General features: G+C 38.2%; 2 protein-coding genes and 1 long non-coding RNA gene across 5 annotated transcripts; 1 reads left to right on the forward strand and 2 right to left on the reverse strand.

The window, feature by feature from the left end:
• Window positions 1–7,055: 7,055 nt before the first annotated feature.
• On the reverse strand, window positions 7,056–8,837 carry LOC133735488 (uncharacterized). Of its 2 annotated transcripts, none has more exons than XR_009859055.1 (3): window positions 8,703–8,837; window positions 7,946–8,180; window positions 7,056–7,784 (listed from the first exon to the last, which is right to left on the reverse strand). It is a non-coding gene; the product is annotated as an uncharacterized LOC133735488 (long non-coding RNA). The 2 variants fall into 2 exon arrangements; XR_009859054.1 differs by having other exon boundaries at window positions 7,889–8,180.
• Window positions 8,838–13,620: 4,783 nt separating this feature from the next.
• On the reverse strand, window positions 13,621–14,994 carry LOC133737994 (F-box/FBD/LRR-repeat protein At3g26920-like). Its single transcript, XM_062165437.1, has one exon. The coding sequence runs from the start codon at window positions 14,992–14,994 to the stop codon at window positions 13,621–13,623; it is 1,374 nt and encodes a 457-aa protein (XP_062021421.1).
• A 1,616-nt stretch (window positions 14,995–16,610) lies between these two features.
• Window positions 16,611–20,196, forward strand: LOC133738715 (protein NPGR1). Of its 2 annotated transcripts, XM_062166296.1 has the most exons (6): window positions 16,611–17,060; window positions 17,337–17,625; window positions 17,724–17,985; window positions 18,132–19,363; window positions 19,442–19,589; window positions 19,676–20,196. In XM_062166296.1, the coding sequence occupies exons 2-6, from the start codon at window positions 17,425–17,427 to the stop codon at window positions 19,984–19,986; spliced, it is 2,154 nt and encodes a 717-aa protein (XP_062022280.1). In that variant the 5' UTR covers window positions 16,611–17,060; window positions 17,337–17,424; the 3' UTR covers window positions 19,987–20,196. The 2 variants fall into 2 exon arrangements, with proteins under 2 accessions (XP_062022280.1, XP_062022281.1); XM_062166297.1 differs by lacking the exon at window positions 16,611–17,060 and having other exon boundaries at window positions 17,140–17,625.
• The last annotated feature ends 54 nt before the right edge of the window (window positions 20,197–20,250 follow it).

Genomic DNA, 20,250 nt, shown 5'->3' on the forward strand with positions numbered 1-20,250 from the left:
AAATCAATCTAACCATCCAAAAGTAATGCCAATCGAGGCGAAACTTCATCCGAGACCACCCGAGGTCTCCGGAATACTTATACGATCAACACATCAAAACTACAAGTCGATCGGACGGTCGAATCCTCACGGATAGAAAACCGATCGAACCGAAAACCCTAAAATTTGGAAAATTCATAACTTGCTCATACGATTTCCAAAAATTACAAACTATATATCGAAATGCTCGTATCGACGAGTAGATCACACTGAGGAGCAGAAACTGCCCCAGAGGTGGCCGGAAGTCGCCGGAAACCACCACCATAGTGGCGGCACCGCCACCAAACCAAAGTCAAAATTTGACAAAACTTCCAACATGAAAGTTCTTCATCTCAACTCCAATTGAAACTTTCATAACTACACCATGAACAGATTATGAGCCAAAAAGTATAATTTTACCTCGCAAGCCGAAGGATTCGAAAAACCCTAGTTTCAAAAACTCCAAAATTCGATCACCACAGATCAAATCGTTGCAACCCACCTTAGGGGAAATGATCTACATCCCAAGAAGTGCAGAATCCCCTCAAGAATCACGGCAAAAGGTGGCCGGAGGAGGGAGAACGACGGTGGGGAAAGGAGGTGATTTCCAGCTCGACTGCACCATGTTCTTCGACTTGTAGCGGCTACCACGTTGGTTATTTCCCGTCGATGTCTTCTACAAAGTTGTAATCGAGCTCAAGCCGAGCAAAATCCCTTTTGGAATCAACTCGATTGGAGGCCTGTGGAAGAAGATATGGCCGGACAAAGGTGAGCCCCGAATTTGGCCGATTTGTTGCAGCGCCGCCACTACTTCTCGGTGTTGCTGCGTCTTGCATGGTCCTACCCACACCGCGAAACTTCACGGAGATGAAGTTGGGACAGAGGCGAAGAGATAGGGACAAGAATCTCGGCCTATGGTGGCCGGACGGCGGAGAACGAAGCCGGCGAAGTCGGCTGGGTGAAACTGGGCTCGGGAGCGAAATGGGGAGGAATTTCTGGAGTTCTGGAAATTCTGTCCTTCTTTGCAAATTTCCCAAATTTTCTTATATTTATAGAATTTTCCCAATTTCCAATTGCTCATAACTTTTTCATACGAACTCCGATTCTCGCGTTCCGCATGTCTACGAACTCGTATCGACGCGCTCTACGACTTTCGTGAAGGAAGTTCTCACAGAATCTAAATGTATAAAAAGTCAACTTTTGTGAACCCCCTAAAACGTGCACTTCGAATAATTATTCGTCCGAAAATAATTCCACTCCACCATTGAACCACGAAATCGTACAAACGAACACCTTATTAATCTTAGGAAACATTTAGGAATTAATAACAAATTTCCTAGGTCTTACACCTCTTCCAATTTATAACTATTCAGACTCTTTTGTTTGGGGCCCTTCTAGTTCAGGTTTGTTTACAGTCAAATCGGTGTCTTGGCTTTAGTATAATAGCATCCCGGATTGTTCCAAAACATCTTTACTTTCCAAAATTTGGTCATTAAATGTTCCACCAAAAATTAAGATTTTTGGTTGGATGCTTATTAGAGGTAGGCTTAAAAAGAGAGATTCACTTTCAATTTTAATCATAATATTAATCCTCCGTGCCCTTTCTGTAATGATCATATTGAAAATCTAGATCATCTTTTTCTGCGTTGCTCTTTTGCTTCTCAGGTATGGTCCTTTTGTTCTCTCCCAATTCCTGATTACTCCTCTACTTCTTTAATTTCTTAGTTAGAGCATATTTCTAAACTTAGGAATTCCAAAGATCTTTTGGAATCTATCTTAGTTATCTTGTGGTCTATTTGGAAGTATCATAATAATTTGATTTTCAGAAATACAATTACTTCTCCGTCCCGTACTTTATTTGCAGCTGTTACTCTTCGTAAGTCCTATTCTCAAGCTAATTTAAAGCCTTCTTCTGTTAAAGTTTCTAAGTTTTTTCACATTAAATGGCATCCTCCTCATGATGATTTTTAATAAGTTGAAGTTTGATGGTTCTGTTAAAAATAATCAAGCCTCTATAGGTTTTATTATTAGGGACTCTCAATGGAATCCGTTTGTAGCAGCTTGTAGAAATATTGGATCAGCTAATGCTTTGGTTGCAGAGGCTACAGCTCTTCGTGAAGGCTTGCACACAGCTCAGCTATAGAATTTATCGAAAGTTATTGTTGAAAGTGATTCACAGTCATTGATAGATTGTCTTTCTGGAAAAGCTGTTGTTCCTTAAAGAATTCAAGTGCTGGTTAGAGACATCAAAATGTTGGCTTCTGCTTTTCAATCTATTATCTTTAGGCATATTTACCGAGAAACGAACTTTGTTGCAGATCATCTAGCCTCTTTGGCTTATAATCATGTTCATCCTAAGGTTTGGTTTTCTTGTATTCACCTTTCTGTGTCCCCAGCGTTCCATTTGGATCAGCTGGGAGGGGTTGTCTCTCATGGTTTTGTTCTATAAACTTTTTTCTGTCATAAAAAACAAAAAAATTATATTTTGAATACCTCTTTCAATTTTGACACTAACAAAGTCCATAACTATCCATAATTTTCTAATTCCATAAGTATGAATGATATTTTGAATACTTCTGTACATTCATTCATTTTTAAAAGTCCTGATTGAATACTCTTAGATTTTTGTGGAATTCATGAAGTCTTTAAAAATCCTAATTGAATACCCCAAGACTTTCATGAACTGTTAAAAGTATATATTGAATACACATAGATTTTTAAAGTCTATAGATTTCTTTAAGAGTTCCACTAATTCCATATACAATACACCCCCCCTTAGACCTGGTTTTTTCTCAGTTCTCTATTATGCTTGGTTTGAGAGGCTGTGTTATACCCATTGCTATGGATGAGGGACTCGCACGGACTCACGTGGATGAGGTCTTTGGACTTGTGTACATCCGCCGTGCCACGTGATGATACGGCTGACCAATATGAGAGGGTAGGGTGGTTTTGGTATTTGATGATGAATAAGTAAGGACAATTTCTAAACTTTCTTTTTATGTGTTGGGTTTTGATAGTCAGTCACAGCGGAAGGTCTTCTCCATAAAAAGAGGCCAATGTAAGATTGGGCAAGTGTGTTGAATTACTGAGTGGTCTGATGGTCCAGTTCAATTTACTGGGCTTATGATCTAGTAATCATACCAGAAGAGATGGTAATGAGGCGGATCGGAATCATGATTTACCATTTCCTCTTAATCATGTAAGTGTGAATTCATATTCCAGTAGTACATTGTCTTTCAAAAATACGAATTTGTATTCCAGTAGTACTAACTTTTTATAACACTTCATATGTAAACCCGTTAACACAAAATGAACATGTAATTTTTGGTAAATGTAAATTCCTACACTATTTGAAACTCGCATGAAATAGAATTGGTTGAATTAGGTTATTTGCATGTTAACGCATCAACACAAAATATTAAGACGTATTCATGTAGAAGGTGACTCCTTGTAAGAGGTACTTTCACACCACCTTGGAGAATTATGAAGATCATCCGTGACATTCAACAGCTGGCAAGGCTTTTTGATTGCATCTCTTTTAACCATATCTTTAAATAAGTGAACTTTGCAGCTGATGCTTTACCAAATATAGGACATTCTCTTATCAATGAATAATTTTGGTCCAATGTCATTCTTATCCAGGCTTCTAGAGCTATTTTATTTGAGTTGCCTGAAGGGCTTCAACGTACATCTAATGAATTCCTTTTTGTATAAAAAAAAAAAAAAACACACACACACACAAAATAAACATGTATATATAACTCATTCAACCAATTTATGATTTACACAAACGGACTCTTGGAAGGGCCGGCTTATAATAATAGTAGACGTTTGAATGTTCATGTAAGTCTAACATAGTAGCTAGGGTTTAGATGACTTACTCAACCATGTAGGCACGTAGGCTAGAATATAAACTCGGTAAGTTTCGGAGACAATATCCACCATCAGAGTGTATAGAGCATATTAAGGGTTAATCGATCAATACGTCTTTAACGAACAATAGGAGAGTTTGATACTACAGAGATGAGGGGAAAAAATCCCATTGCTCAAGTTAAATATTTTAATAAATTTTTTTTTTGATATGAAATATTTTAATAAAGTTATCAATAAGAGTTCAACAAAAGGTTTCAGCCACACTGTTCTCTAGATTACTATATATTTTCGTTATTTAGCGAAAAGAAAGATTATGAAAGCCATGGAAGAGCCTTTTAAAGTGCGCTCTTCAGAAGGAACCTTTGTCGAAGCAATTTTCACACACTGCAAACCCCTTGCCTCTGAAAACATAACCCAGGTTCCCATCGCATCGAGCACATTGAGTCCCAATCCTCCAAGGGGAATCCAGCTGAAATAAAACAAACTTGTTCAGAAAAAGGAGACGCTAACAGCAAACGAATAAAATCAGTAAAACAACTGCACATATAGATTTAGGAAAACAGGATGTGAGATGATCAACTATGATAACTCACAGAGGATTTTGTGGCCTTTGAAAGACCCTCTACAAGAGCAGACTGGTCGGAGCAGGTGTTACGTTTTTCGGAATCTTGGGGTGGCACCACCTCATAACCAGCATAGTCATCATAAAATTCAGCACACAGCTTGTCATACATCTTACTATCTCTTATCCTGCATATCATAGGGTAATTAAGCATGCAACAATAATCATGTATTTTACAAATTCATTGTTAACAAAAAGCATAAACAAGCTCACATAAAACCTAGAGTCAGATAAATAAATAAATAAATAAGAGGTTCCAATTAAGTTCAAGCTTTCATCTTCTCAAGTCGGATGAGACATAGATGCTGAATATCATCATTCCAAATTAAACTTTCATATGCCATATATATGTGTTTGAAAATGTCATGTTGCCAACAAAACATGAATTGCAACGATAAAAAGAATAACTAAAATTAACCAAAAAATGTAGCGCACTTGATCATAAAAATAGAAAGAAAAAAAAAGTAGCGAAACAGCCGAAACTTGTGCCACTAAAGTAAAAGTAGTACCTCTCAACTTTCGCTCCATTTGAAAAAGTGCAAAGGGAAACAAAGCTTGGATGGTAAGCAATTATCCTTCCCGAGTAACCTTCGATTTTCAAGTAACTATCCATTTCTTGGTTATAAGAAATGAAAACTTCATTACAGTATGATTTTAGAATGCTCCCATCACTCAAAAACATAACTGGTTCATAATATAGTCTATAGTGCTCTAGCGCTGGCGGATGAAGCTGCAAGTTTTTTATAACAAAAACTTTAGTCCAAGACTCTTGGATTCCGTAATCCTTCATAACCCACACGTCACATTCGTTAAAATTTTCTTCACCTCGCACACCTAAAAAGAGACAACCTTGTAGCACCCCCAACCTCCATGCCTCCTCCAAGTGTACAATGCAGCTTGGTAGGGGTAGTCGTCGAAACTCTTCTTTTTCAAAGTCGAAAGAATGTATACACTCGCCTGTAGGAGAACAAATTGAAAGCGATGGAACCCAATGAAGAGCTCCGTGCAAATAAGAATTCATAGGTAATTCAACAGGTTGCACAGGAGCCTTTCCAATACTTCTCCACACTCCTCTACTACCGATTGTATAAATCTCAGCCTCCTTCTCCCCCTGGTCGTTAACGGAGGTGCTCGTCTGCAACACCTTGTACTCATTGGTCACAGCGCTAAAACCAAGTCCCACAAATGCATCCGATTCTATATACTTTTTCTTAGGTAGCGGGATAGTGATGAACTCGCCCGTAACCGGGTTGCACACATAAAAGCTCTTCTCATCTATAATACTCCTTCCTTGATTTCCTTCTAAACAAATGAAACCATTGCACGAATTTATAAACTGAAAATATAAAGAAGCGGGAAACCTCTCTCTTAACATATCCTCGAGAGTCAGTTCTATGTACTTATCAGAAGTAGCACATTCTTCTTTCATGTAGGTGATAGTCCGGTTTGCTTGGCTCAAAAAACCAAGGTTGTCGATAGATTTTGAATAGTGGAGATGAGCAAAATTGGGGGCGGAAGTAATAGAAAGCCATGCTTTGCAAACGCACCTGCATATGGCGACCGTCTTGAAACAAAGACTTGAGAGAATGTCTGTTACTAAGACTTGTGGGAGTGAATGGAATCTGCATGGAAAATTAGGTTGCAGTTCTTGTCTCTGATCTGGTTTCCTTAGTGACGATATGCGAAGAAGCTTTCGTTTCTTTTCTCTCAGCATTAGATTGGAGATGGGATCGATCTGGGTGCGAGGCAAAACCCAAAGGCAAAACCTAAGCAAACTGAAGAAAGATCTCCAAGTCGAAAACCCTAAACTAGAAGACACGCAAGTTAGGTTTATAACTGAACAAACCGGGATAAAGCCTTTCAGGCTTTCAGCCCATATGCTTGATTTTTAGTTTTAAAATTATTCATTTATTTGGTATTTTTTTTTTAATTGACAACTCTTGGATCCTCTTTTTCATGAAACTAGCCTTCATGCACGCGCCATGCGCATGCGGAAGGGCCATTCTCGCGCGTGCATTTTGTTTTATTGTTCATTATTGTTCCGTGGCTAATATTTCTCTCCAGTAATATCGACTTAATTGATTTTCTTGCCTTAGTGAAAGTATAGAGGAATGGAAAACATCCACACACTCCAATAATATCCGGCAACTATTCGTCCATTCTCTTTTTAATACATAAAGGAAACAAAGTATAATAGAAGAGGAGGACATCAACTTTACCTCTTATGAAAGAAAAATTACAATGAACATAAAACTGAAACAGTAAGATAGAGCACAAAACAAAGTGCAAATACAACTAAGAAACAGGCTATGGAAACCAAAGTAAAATTCAAAATGGAAAGAAGCACATGAACCTGAGAAAATAAGCAGCAACCATAAGAACATTAACTAAACCAAAAATGGGCAAATACACACGAATTCTGAGAAGATTAAAGCTGTAAAGGCTAGCAGCTAATGTGACAAAGATAACCTAAACAGACAATTAAGAAAAAATATAGTAGTAAGAGTAAAGTATTTAAGAAAACCTGGAACTTATAAACTTTTATCTTGCTTTAGTAGAAAAGGCATTATTATAGACACCGAATTCACATGGCACATGAAACTTGATTTCCCATAAAGTCGGGAAAACTAATCATCAACCATCATCAACTACATCAAAGAGAACAAATCAAAACTTTGAAGTTGCAGTATGCATTACAAATTCTCCAATTGTAATAAACAGCCTAGCTTTGTAATTAAACCAAATTAATTATAACTTTCCATACTCCATAGAGCTTGTGGACTTTGAAAGCCAAATGATTCTGCAGTACCAAAGATGTATTAAGAAGGTAACTACAAAAAAACATGATCTCTTACATAAGTAAAAGGCAAATTAAGCTGATTAGTCGTCATATTGTCGTTATGAACAAAGCCAGTGAAAGAAAAGGAACAAAAAAATTAACTCATTGTACTTCTATGTGAACAATATACAAAAACATAAAAAAATTAAGATACCATTAAATCCACAGACTTGATCTTCAAGATTCTGTGGCAGATAGTAATTCCCTTGAGTAATTCACCCTTTGAGCACCTCAGAACCAATAGTAGAGATATAAAGATGACACACACGTACACAACAACAACAAAAACTGAAATTTGCAGAAATATTGACAGAAACAAATCTCACCAGCTAACAGTAAGTACAATACCTTCAACCAAATTAAGAGATTCATTGCCTCTCCATAGCTCAAGTCTTGTGTTTGTTCTATGATCTATCTCTTCCCCTTTTTTTACTGAAATTGTGAAAGCCAAACATTCCCATAAAAATAACGTTAGACACCAATTTATCATAAAAATCAGCAAAATAAATGAATCAAATAATTCAAAAATTGATTACCAAAAGCATCAAATGGTGGTCCTAAAAGGAATAAACTGAGAGAGGAACCGTTTTAACCTCATTGCTGTCTTTTATATGCCTCGTGCTCGAATAATGAAGATGACTGCCATTACTTATCTTTACATATCACCCGAAAAGTACTTTTTTCTTCTTCTTATGTCATTCAGCCCTCTTCCATTGCAGTAAAATGTCCCCTTTTGTTTTTTTCCTCCCACCAGTCCGTTTACTTTAATTTGGAGGTTGGACCTGTTCCTCACTCCACTTCCTACACTCTGCATTCATCTATTCAAATCTGTTGAAACAAAGTTAATATATAATATCCTAACAACACATTAGCCAACGCTCTACAATTGAAAAAGAGATGTAAAATACAGTACCAACCTTTTTGGAGGTACTTGCATTAATGAAAGATGAGTATAACCAAAGAACCAATTAAAAAAGACAGTTTTTGAAATGCAAAAACCATGGACTTAGGAGCTTCAGCAACTAACATGAATTAGAATAAGGGCAGTGTTCCTTCTCTTGTTACACATTTGGAAGTATAGATGATTATAAACAAAGACATATAGTTGATTTGTGACAAAAGAATATACTCTAGAAAGAATCAAAGAAAATTAAAGATCAAATCAGCAAATGTATCAAGTGAATGCCTAGCTTACAAAAGCACGGGTTGGAAAGAAAAATAAGAGAAATCAAATTGATGTTCTTCAATTGTCAGTACTCAGTACTCACAACAACAACAACAACCCAAGGAAAAAAAAAACAGTAACCAATAATCATTAACTTTGAACAGTGAGAGAAAATAGTACATTACCAATCAAGTATATAGCAGCATATATTCGTTCTTGTGCTCGTATAGGATAATTCAAATATGCATCTTATCCCTCATACCACCATGAAGAATGGTACTACTTTCTGAATGACACAGAAAAAGGAAAACGCTCATCAAGGCGCGCGTGAACTTATAATTTCTGAAAAGATAAAAAGGCAGAAAATAACAACCGATATCTATTAAAATCCACCAAACAATTGAATATGATGTTGTAGTTACAGGATTCATATCAGAGGTAGGTATTATATGATTTTAGTTTGAATTTCTAATATCTTTCCAAGACTCGTCGAAGTAAAGTATACCAAATAATTTTGCATTCTTTGTTCTAAATCCTGAAAATGCTAAAAGGGACAAAGGAAACGCACAATAACTACAAAAGTAGAGGAATGAATGGGAGAAAGGATTTAATGGTTAAAGGATTCAATTTCGTAGGTTTTTTTTTTTTTTTTTTTTTGGCAAGAACCTATTATGACTAACTTACAGATTTGAACGTGCTTGCATAGTAGACTGGATAAACCTTTGCACCGCATCTTTCGTGTCAATCGAAACAATTATATATCTTTCTCATCTAAACGAATTCATTCTTCATGCAATTCGTCTAAAACCCCGCTCCAACAAACATTACTAATAATTAACCTCTTCTCAAATCCTAGAAAAATAAAATCAAAAATAGTTTAACGTACTAATCTGCATAACCTTACCTGGTCTCTTCGTTTTCTTGTTTGATCAACCAACTTCTCTTTCTGTCTTCAATATTGGCTACTTGTATGAACTGATCGAATGTGATTGCGGCAGTTGAAGCGGAACCGCTTTTGAACGTGGCTCCCACATCGCGTGCTGCAGTTTGATTGTCTCCAATGTTCCCCCTTATTCTTTTTTCTTTATTTTACTATACTAACCCTTGTAGATATTTTCATCTGAGTTGATTATTGTTTCATCATGGGTAATATGGGGAGTTCAATTTTTCGTGAAGCTGTTGACACCATAACAGGCGCTTGGCTTTCTAATAGTAAAGATAAATAAATAATAAAAAATAACTACGACGATAATCTGTACTATTATTAAGAGAATAGGCTTTGTTAGCCAAAAATGAGAATTTAGACAGATTTAACCCTGAAAGATTAAAAAACTTTGAGAAAAAAATTAAATCAGAAGGGTAAATATGACAATTACAATCTAGATTTTTATAAAGAAAATTATCCCACAACCCTCACTTTTCTCTATGCAATAACTGTTTTATTTTTTATTTTTTTATTTTCTTAATTAATAAATAAATAAAACTATTACACATGTAGAGAAATCAAAATTATCTTTCATGGAGAAAATTCTAAACCCTAGCCGCTTCGGCATTGGGACCCAACATCGGAGTAAGTCGCCGACCCTAAGCGGAATAATCCTCTCCGCCACGCGTAGCTTGTGTGCAGCTTTCCAATGTCAACCATGTTTGACGAACACCCGATCAGATCTGCAACATTCCGGGGTGCGAATGGTCTTGCACCTCTCCGAGAACAGCCCTTGCCGGAGTGAGTTCATTAGGGAGAACGATTGGCGGGCAGCGATCAGTTGGAAAATCTGACCGGCGAGGGGACGCCTCAAGGCCCTGTGTGGATGTGGTGATTCTGATGAGTCACTGGCTATTCCGACCGCCGCTGGGTGGAGATTGAGGCTTGGGTTGCAAAGGATGACCGTCTCTGGTTGGGCTATGATGCAAGAATGGCTTGGGCGAGATATCCAACGCAAAGTGCAGTGGGATCTTCGATCAAAGAAAGCGGCGGCGGCAAGATACTCGGATCTCAGTTCTAAGATGGTTACGGCGATAATCGTCGTGCACCGCTCTGCATGTGCGACCATGGCGTCGAGTTCGGCGGTGGGGAAAACAGGTCACGTCGAAGGGGCAATCTGGTCTGAGGACCTGGCTGCGAGCAGTTCGACAGTAGGTGGACGATGGACGACAGCAGCGTCGGCCGTGATGGGCAACGAGGCAGAAGTGGGGGTGCCCAGATCATTTTGGGGACCCAATTGGATTTGGTGGCCCGAATTAGTCTGGGTGCCCAAATCAAAAGGGTTTGGGGTGTTCAATGCTGATAAGAGTACCCTTTGGTTGTGGGCTCTTTGGTGGACCAAACTGTTGGGCTCGGGTTCTTCAAGGTTTCGGCTTTGGGATCCAGGAGGATCGAATCAGAAAATCACTTCTACATTCCTTTCAAACCTCCTAGCCCAAGTGTTATGGGCAAGGAGAAAATTTAGTTTAGTTTTATTTCTGAACTTTGCCTAATTGCTATGTGTTAATTTTCATAGTTCTTAGGCTCGCTGAATAAGTGAGCACTGGTTGTCTAATGGGTGGTGCTAGCATACCACGTCCTAAACTTGCCCTTGAGTTTGGCAAGGGAAGGTATGTATCTGTGCCATTCTGGCTTGAGATGAATGAATTACTTGGTTCAAAAAAAAAAAAAAAAATTACACATGTAGAGTATGTATGATGAAGGCTAGTTTAAACTAAAATGAGGACTTTAAATAAAAATATTTAATTTGAATAATTCTAATACCTTTATTTTGATATATACAAATTAATTAGTGGATGGGATAGGCTAGGAGAGCAGTGCTCCAAATATATCACACATATAGACAGTTTTGTGTGCGAGTATCATTGGCAACGCTTGCAATGCACATATACTATTAATCCATTGGTGTACCATGTGAATTGACGAGTTCATACGAAATTTTGTATGCAATATGCTAAGATCTCACACATGTAATTTTTTCAGTTTTTTTTTTTCAGAGATATTGGTTATTTTCACCTAGGTGACCAAGTTAACACTATTTCTCATAGATATTGTTTTAATAATAAAACTTTATTATAAAACAATGAAGTGCAATGTGAAATCTCGACTCCTAATCTTATCCCACTTGACTTGAAGATATTGTTTTAATAATAAAAAAACTGAAGTGCAATGTGAAATCTCGGCTGTTAATCTAATACCACCTGACTTGTATCGTGTCTCTTAGGCTTAATTAATCCGACTTGTTATATATGCAACTTGGGTTGTAATAGGATTCTCGACTCTTAAATACTGAAGACACGCTTAAACCACAAAGAAAGTTTTTCCCTACCTTCACTTTCATGGGAAGCTCCACGGCATCAAATTGGATGTAGCCCGATTATCAAGTGAACTACGTACTTTGTGTTCTCTGTGTGATTACGATCTCCCAAACATGTTTAGGCTAATTCAGCTAAAACGAACAATACTTAAAAAACTCAAAAATATTAGTGATTGTATTTAAAAACCAAAGAGCTATTATGGTTTTCGTTAAAGTTAAATGTGATGTTTACACTATCGATCATTAAATTTTATTTGCATTAATTTAAAAAGAAAAGAAGATTTATGAATTACGTGCAAATAAGAATAATGGGAAAAAAATACAAACAGTACCCAATTTATGACCGACTCCGAATTTCTATACCCAAGTTTCTGAAACTATCACAATGGTACCCCAAATACTTTGCCCGACCCAATATTCATACCTGCCGTCCATAACGGCGTTAAGCCACATGCCAGGTGGCGTATTTTTAGGGGTAAATCCGACCAAGTGGTTAAGTTTTTAAAATTAGCATTAATAAATTAATAATATTAATAATTAATGAAGAGAGAAATTTTTAAAAAAGAAGGTATTGTTATCTCTCTCTTTCGTCCTCATTGAAACCCAGAAAACTCATTCTCTCTCTCTCTCTCTCTCGTGTCCCCATTCAAATCTAACAAACCCAGAAACATGCTATCAAGCAAAACCAAGAACTTGCATTAATTCAAAATATAGTACAACAAAACCCAGCAACTAGGTAGGAAATACAAAAGCAATCAAGCAAACAAACCTTAATCTAAACACAGAAAAAGAATGGCCAAAAGCCAAACCCAAACAACAAGAAACACAAACAGAAAACAAAGTCGTAAGGCTTGGGAGGTGCCGATTCCGACCTCAATTGCGAACACCAGAAGGTCCTGATTCCAAAGGTGTAGATTCAAGCGAGGAACACCATTAAAGATGAGAAGATTGCTTCCATGCTCAACGCAGAAGACCAGAAGAAGATTGAAGATGCAATCGATTAGGCTATCCAATGGCTAGACGGCAATCAGCTCGCTGAGGCTGAAGAGTTTGATGACAAGGTGAATGAGCTCGAAAGAAATTGCAATTCCATCATTGCCAAGATATATCAGGGAGGCGCTGCTCCTTACATGGATATGGGTGGTGGCATGGAGGAAGATTTTCCTCCAATTGATGGCAGTGGTGCTCAAGGTTTGAGAGTCGGGTGATGTAGGTGTGACCAAGGTGGTCAAAGAGAGAAGCAGGCGCAAAGAGAGCTGAGCATAAGGACCCAAAAGCTCTCTTGGTGAAATCACCAGAAGGAGAAAAAAATTGAGATAAGGAAAAAAAATATTAAAAAAAGTCTGAGTGAATGAAGTGACCAAAATATCCCTTAACCCATGGCACCTGGCACAAGAATTAACTCTGTCATGGACGGCGTGTATGAATATTGGGTCGGGTTGGGAATTCCAGGTACCATTGTGATAGTTTCAGAAACTTGGGTATAGAAATTCGGAGTCGGCCTTAAGTTGGGTACTGTTTGTATTTTTTTCCCAAGAATAATTTATAAAGAGAAGCAGTGATGGACATAATCAATTCTTGGATCCTCTTTTTCATGAAATGAAGAATCAAAATTCTAGACAAGGAGGTTAGAGAATGGAAGTCTTGTCATAAATGTTGTAAACATGAAACAAGTACTGCAAAAAGTTTTATTGGCAGTACTTCAAAATTGCACCCCTGCATGCATTACTGCATCATTCATCATTCACTAACAGGAGTAACAGCCTGCAAATCAGTTTTGACCAGCTCGATCAGAAACATCCTAGATAACTTCAACCACACAAGTCTTTGAACACTTACGAAATGTTAAAATTTCTTTGCACAACTTCTTAGCTTCCTCTTTTGTGACCTGTACATAAGCTGAAATAGTAAATTTACTGAGAACTTCACCGGGCTTAAACAAATATTTCACCGCTTCCCACTCCTCCTTGTCTCCCATGAAAGCACTCCATGAGATAGTCTTGAGGTGCGACAACAAGCAATTAGGCACAGTTTGTGGTGGATTGAACGGCGCAAATCCTTGAACATATCTCTCATTAAGATATCCTGGTATATACTCTGCATCCCTCCATTTGGGGTGACTAGTATTCAGAACAAGATACTCTAGATTAGGTGATCTCCTTAGAAACTCCGTTAACCAGACAAGGCTACTAAGATGAAATAGCTTCAGTCGCTTCAAATTTTCAAAAACAGGAATAGACCTTGCCACAAGATCACAAGGAACTGAAAGAGACAGATATTCAACACCGGATATTCTACTCAGCAACAAACTTCCCCGGGGACTTAAACAATCTGCAAAAGGGAGATCAATCTCAGCTTTTACCAAGGAAGATACATTCTCCAAAACATAGTTAGGCAAATCTTTAGCCGGGCCCTGAATGACAAGATTTTCGAGATTTGGAGCATTGAGATAAATGGTGGGTGGTTCTTCATTATCTCGGATGATGAAACTTGTTAACAATGTCTTTAGTTCTTTTCTAGAGATGTAGTAATCGAAAGGTTGTTTAAAACTGCCATCTATAACCATGTCTTCTTCAACTGATGGAAAGTTGAGATTAAGAAATCCCATCAAGTCACTGAGGGACTTGAGACTACTTGGGAAACAACCTGGAGTAATACTACATTTTGAAACCAAGTCTAGAACAAGCTTTGTATTGTAAATAAAGATTCTTTGAGACAATCTCAACTCTAATTTCCGAAGACGATGATCGGCAACAATACAAAAGTCAAGTTTAAAAACATCATTCCTGTTCTCAGTGAATGTCCAGGGATCAAAAAGATGGAAATCTTTCTCTTCAAATCCAAAAGAACAACAAAAAAGATGGAACCTATCAATGTGTGATGAGTCGCGTACTGAAAGCACGCGATCTACAAATGTCCTCAATGCAAGCCATCCTCGGCGTCCAGGGAAATCCGTCTGGTTGAAATCTAAGCTCGGAACAGAAATCCATAAGTTGTTCCATCTCGTAGACAAAACGGTGGTCCACACCACATATAAAGTCGGAAGGAACGAAAATATGTGACAAAGTACTGAATCCGGCAATTCACTTATCCTATCTTCTTTAAATCCCTCGACTTGAAGTTCCGATTTCGAATCCTGATGGTCAAGTTTGATAATTCTTCTCTTCTTCTCCATGTTTTTCTATGCTCTCAGATTGCAAACCAAAGTCGTGGTTTATCATATATACGTACTTATGGCGGTGCTCCACTTGAGCAAGAAAAAATATTAGGGTTTAACGGCAAGCTCATAGTTCTTGTTGCGCTTATAGTATAGAAAAGTAGTTTAACTTGCGTTTCCTTGTTTAGATCAGATTGGCCCTAGAATTTAAGATTGGGTTATTGGGTCGCATTACTTCAGATCTTCAAGTGGTTTCTTGTTCAACCAACATCCATGTTCAGCAATTACCAAAAAAAAAAAAAACATCCATGTTCAGCCAAAGAAAGAAAAAAAAAAACTAAACTAAAATCCATGCATTGGGATGGTGATAGCTAAGTAAGCTAACTACTTTTGTTAATGAAGATGCTGCTATCTTATTTGGAGGCCAAGGGAGCTGTTAAGAGCAGTTCACTTGTTTTGTTTAATACTTGGTAAACCATAATTGAAAAGGAAAATAGTCACATGACCGAGGAGGTGAGAGTGGGACTCCAAGAAAGAAAAGCAAGAAAGCTGAGGGGAGGACTCTCTTCGGCCTCAGCCTAACAATGGTGTGTCAGAGGCCCATCTGCACAAAGCTACAAAACGACAAGCACAATTTCTCAGAACACTAGAATCTCTGGTTACATATGAGAGAGAATCTGAAAAAGAAGAAGACCCTTCACGTGTTTTTCTTAAGAAAAACAGACATAGGTAATTTGGGGAGAGGTAATTTTTACAAGAAAAAAGTGGTCAAATATTGATTGTGTTGATACCAAAAATCAAGCTGGATTTGAATAAGATGCGCCAATCTCGTAGCATGGTGTTTCCTGTGGAATATTGGGGCATATAAACATTGGGGTCTGCTCGTTCTTCTTGAGCATCGTGCCTGTTTTGATGCCAAAGCAAGATTTCAAACAAGAAGACAAGAAAGTATGTAATATATAATCAGTTTTAAAAAGGGTTTAACTTATCTATGATCTATAAGCTAATGATGGTACCATCATGTACTGTTCTTTCTTAATGCTAATATGTTATATACTAATCCATTCAAGTTCAAAACTGGGTGATTATAATAGAAGTGTTTCAAAGTTCCCATCTTGGATAGTGGAACTACCACAAGCAGCAATGACTAATTTGAAATTTCAAAGCAATGACCCTAGACACAAAAAGGAAAAGGTAAAAGTTACTGCAAAGCAACCCAGGTAAAATAGGTGTAGAGAGCTAATGCTGAAAACACCAACTGGTGGATTTTGTGATCAAGTCATTCCATGTACTCGTGGCCTTGGACATGTTATCATCATATCATGTGACGACAGTTGAATAAAAAAGTAATTGAAAAGAAAAAAAAAAAAAAAACCAACCAGCCCAGTCCCCAGACAAGTCAGCAACCTACAACCACTACACATGAGATTTGCAGAAGCCAGCAGCTGTTAGCCCTAGCCAGCTATATTGAATTGAAACTGTTCCTACATTACAGTGGTATGGGCACCTCTATTATTTTCAGCCAAATGTAATTCCTTTATATTTTGGATACAGCCAGAAAAAGAAAATACATAAGAATCTAAATATTTGAATTTTCAACATAAAGCTGCTCTTTACTTTCTCCTGTCAAAAAATTTCTTCCACTCAATATTTGGATTCACATATTTATGACACTAATCCAAGACCTTTGCCAATCTATGAGTGCTCAATTAACATGAACTAAAACTTTCTTAAAACCCACCTATGACCTAAATGTGTCCCTTCAATCAGCTTTGCCTAGACTAGTAAACTTTCTGTACTACCAAAAGTCAGAAGATGAAAAGTAAAAAAAGAATAAGAGTGAAAGCAGCAAAGAGCCACATCATTGAACCCAGCTGCTTATCTTACTTGTTTTCCCACCAGCATCACATACATACTTGGCATTGGCATTGGCATTGGCTCTATTCAACTTGAAAAACCCCAAAGATTCCAAAATTTCTGAAAACCCAGAAACCCCAGGCTAAAAACCAGAGAGAGGTGGCTTTCAGATTTTCTCTTCAAATAGCTACAAATCACACGTCTTGGCCTGTGCTTTTGTTTCTTGGGTAAGTTCACAAAAACCTCTGCTCTCTCTGTTCGTCTCGCCATTTTCAACTTCATTGTGTCTTCTATTTTACAAGGCTCGGTCTTTCTCTCCGCTTTTATTTTCACCGTCTTTATATGTGTTTTTTAGTCCTCTGATTTTGTTGGGTTGCTTTTAAAAACTGGCATTTCTTGTTCGTTATGGCCTATGCTACATTGTGGATCTCCATACTTGGTTTGTGTTTTTGTTTTCATTGTAGAATCCGTACATTCTCTAATGGTTTCTAGCTTCATGGCAGCGACGTGTTTGGCATGAAACAAGTCACAGAGAAGTGATTTTTGTTGGGTCATTTTGTGAAATAGTGAATTGGGTGAAGTGGGAAGAAGATGTTGTGTGCTTGTTCAGGAGAGCAGTTCAAGTTTGAAGAGCCACCTCAGTCGCCGGAGTCATTGGCTACCAGGGACTTCTCGGCGAGTGGCCTATCTTCGAGGACCATCGGAGATTGGGACTTGGGCTCGAAATTTGATGACATTCAAGTAGATGAGGCTGAGTCCACTCTCAAAGAAGCTCTATCTTTGAATTATGAGGTGGGTTTTTTCTTTGTTTATCAGCTGAATTTCACTTAAGAATGTATCTAAATTTGGTTATTGATCTTAATTGGTGTGCTTGTTTGTTGTAAATTCAGGAAGCTAGGGCGTTGTTGGGGAGGCTTGAGTTCCAGAGAGGGAATTTTGATGCTGCTCTTCAGGTGTTTCAGGGTATTGACATTAGGAACTTAACCCCAAGAATGGCCAAGGCCATTGTCGAGAGAATTAGGCACCGAAAACCGCGTGTGAAAGGCGATAGCTATGTGATGCTCAATGTGATGTCCTTGCATTCAGTGAGCTTACTGACTGAGGCAATATTGCTCAAGGCAAGATCACTGGGGGAGCTGGGAAGGTTTAGAGGTATTGCTTACTTTCTCATGGTTAATGTGTTTGCTTTTGTAATCAATAGGAAGTTTTATCTTTGATAAAGTTTCGAGATTAGTATAGATTTGTTTGCTTTGATTAGAATTGAATAGTGAATGTTTATGTGCTTGTTTATTCATCAGAGGCTGCAAAGGAATGCAAAGTTATTCTTGACACAGTTGAATTGGCATTGCCTAACGGAATGCCTGAAGAAATTGGTGAGGACTGTAAATTGCAAGAAATGTTTCACAAAGCACTTGAGTTGCTCCCTATTTTGTGGACCAAGGCAGGGTATCTTGAAGAAGCGATAACTGCATATCGCCGGGCTCTGATCAAGCCATGGAATTTGGACCCTGAGAGGTTGGCTGGTGTTCAGAAAAGCTTAGCTTGCACTTTACTGTATAGTGGTGTAGAAGCAAGCCTTCCACCTCAGCTGCAAGTATGGGGTCCAACTACACCCAAGAACAGTACAGAAGAAGCAATCCTGTTGTTGTTGATACTTATGAAAAAGGTGGCATTGAATCAAATAAAGTGGGATTCAGAAGTTATGGATCATTTGAGTTATGCACTTTCTGTTACTGGACAGTTCGAATTATTAGCTAATCATTTCGAGCAGGCCCTTCCGGGGTTGTATGGTCGAGCTGAGAGATGGTACTTGCTTGCACTTTGTTACAGTGCCTGTGGACAAAATGAAGAAGCACTGAACCTTTTGAAAAAGGTTGCCGGCTGTTCCGAAGCAAAGAACAAGCCCCATTTCCTATCTTTTCTCTTGGGAGCAAAGCTATGTTCCCTAGATACGGTTCATGCTCATGAAGGGATAGAATTTTCGCGTAAAGCTATTGACTTGGTCAGTGATCAGTGCGAGCATTTCATGGGTCAAGCACATAAGTTTCTTGGTGTTTGCTATAGCGGTGCAGCAAGAGCATCTATATCTGATTCTGAAAGAATGGTTTTTCAGAGAGAGTCTTTGAACTCTCTAAATCATGCTGCTCTTAATGGGAAGGGGGATCCCGAGGTAATGTATAGTCTTGGCCTCGAAAATGCTGTGCAAAGGAATTTAGATGCAGCTTTCAGTTATACAATGAAGTACTCAGATATGGTGGCTGGCAGCTCAGGACACGGCTGGAAGCTATTAGCCCTTGTAGTTTCTGCAGAGCAGCGATTCAATGATGCTGAAGCCATAGTGGATTTTGCTTTGGATGAAGCAGGAAGAAGAGATCAATTAGAACTGCTCAGACTGAAAGCGGTGCTTCAAATTGCTCAGGAACATCCCAAGCAAGCAATAGAAACCTACAGAATGTTGCTAGCTTCTGTTCAAGCACAAAGGAATTCAAAAGCAAAGAACTTTGAGCAAGGAAGGACCTTAGATCCTGAGGTTTGTATTCCTTAGTTTCTCTTTGAAGGCACCAAGGTTTTTGCTTCTCTGTTAAAGTCTTCCTTCTTTGTTCTGCAGGCAATTCTGGAAAGAAACTTGGAAAAGGAAGCCTGGAGGGACTTGGCAACCATTTATACGAAACTTAGTTTGTGGCCTGATGCAGAAATATGTATCAATAAAGCCAAGCTAATTGAGTTTTATTCTCCTCAAAGTTGGCATACGACAGGTACATAGGAATTTCCCCCATCATCTTGTGGTTTATGTCAAGATGGAAAAAGTTATTGAGGTCTAATCCCCTATACACATTTGCAGGTACGTTATTTGAAGCTCAATCCAAGCACAAGGAAGCCCTCATTTCGTTCTCAGTATCACTTTCAATAGAGCCAGATTATGTTCCAAGCATCGTTTCAACTGCAGAAGTATTGATGAAACTCGGTTCTGGATCACTCCCTATTGCAAGAAGCTTTTTAATGAATGCTCTGCGATTAGAACCCACAAACCATGAGGCTTGGTTGAATCTCGGAATGTTGTCGAAAATGGAAGGCTCATTGCAGCAAGCAGCAGAATTTTTCCAGGCTGCATATGAGCTTCAGCTGTCAGCTCCGGTGCAAAGCTTTGTGTAAACAATGGTTTCGCAGTTAGTCTTAAGCATACCACTTCAAGAGTAATAGACTTATTATGCATATTCCAAGTATTATAAATGTACAGCAATCTTGGCTACTTTAGTCCATCTTATCGAAATCAAGGGGTACGTGAGATCAGTATATCCTAGTCATTATTCTATTTTTTGTAGTCGCATGAGTAGTTGCTTTATAAAGTCTTAGGCAACATCAATTTAAAATCATTTGCTCTGTTCTTTTTGGAGTTTCAGTATCCAAGGAAGGCCT

This window comes from Rosa rugosa, chromosome 3 (genome assembly GCF_958449725.1).
Source record: "Rosa rugosa chromosome 3, drRosRugo1.1, whole genome shotgun sequence".
Classification (NCBI taxonomy): Eukaryota; Viridiplantae; Streptophyta; class Magnoliopsida; order Rosales; family Rosaceae; genus Rosa; species Rosa rugosa.

What these genes read in the sequence shown, in the direction of transcription:
- LOC133737994 (XM_062165437.1), bottom strand. Translation starts at nt 14,994, where the DNA reads ATGGAGAAGAAGAGAAGAATTATCAAACTTGACCATCAGGATTCGAAA.
- LOC133738715 (XM_062166296.1), top strand. Translation starts at nt 17,425, where the DNA reads ATGTTGTGTGCTTGTTCAGGAGAGCAGTTCAAGTTTGAAGAGCCACCT. An exon ending in CTCTATCTTTGAATTATGAG is followed by an intron (nt 17,626 to 17,723) that starts GTGGGTTTTTTC and finishes TTGTAAATTCAG; the next exon opens with GAAGCTAGGGCGTTGTTGGG. An exon ending in GAAGGACCTTAGATCCTGAG is followed by an intron (nt 19,364 to 19,441) that starts GTTTGTATTCCT and finishes TTTGTTCTGCAG; the next exon opens with GCAATTCTGGAAAGAAACTT.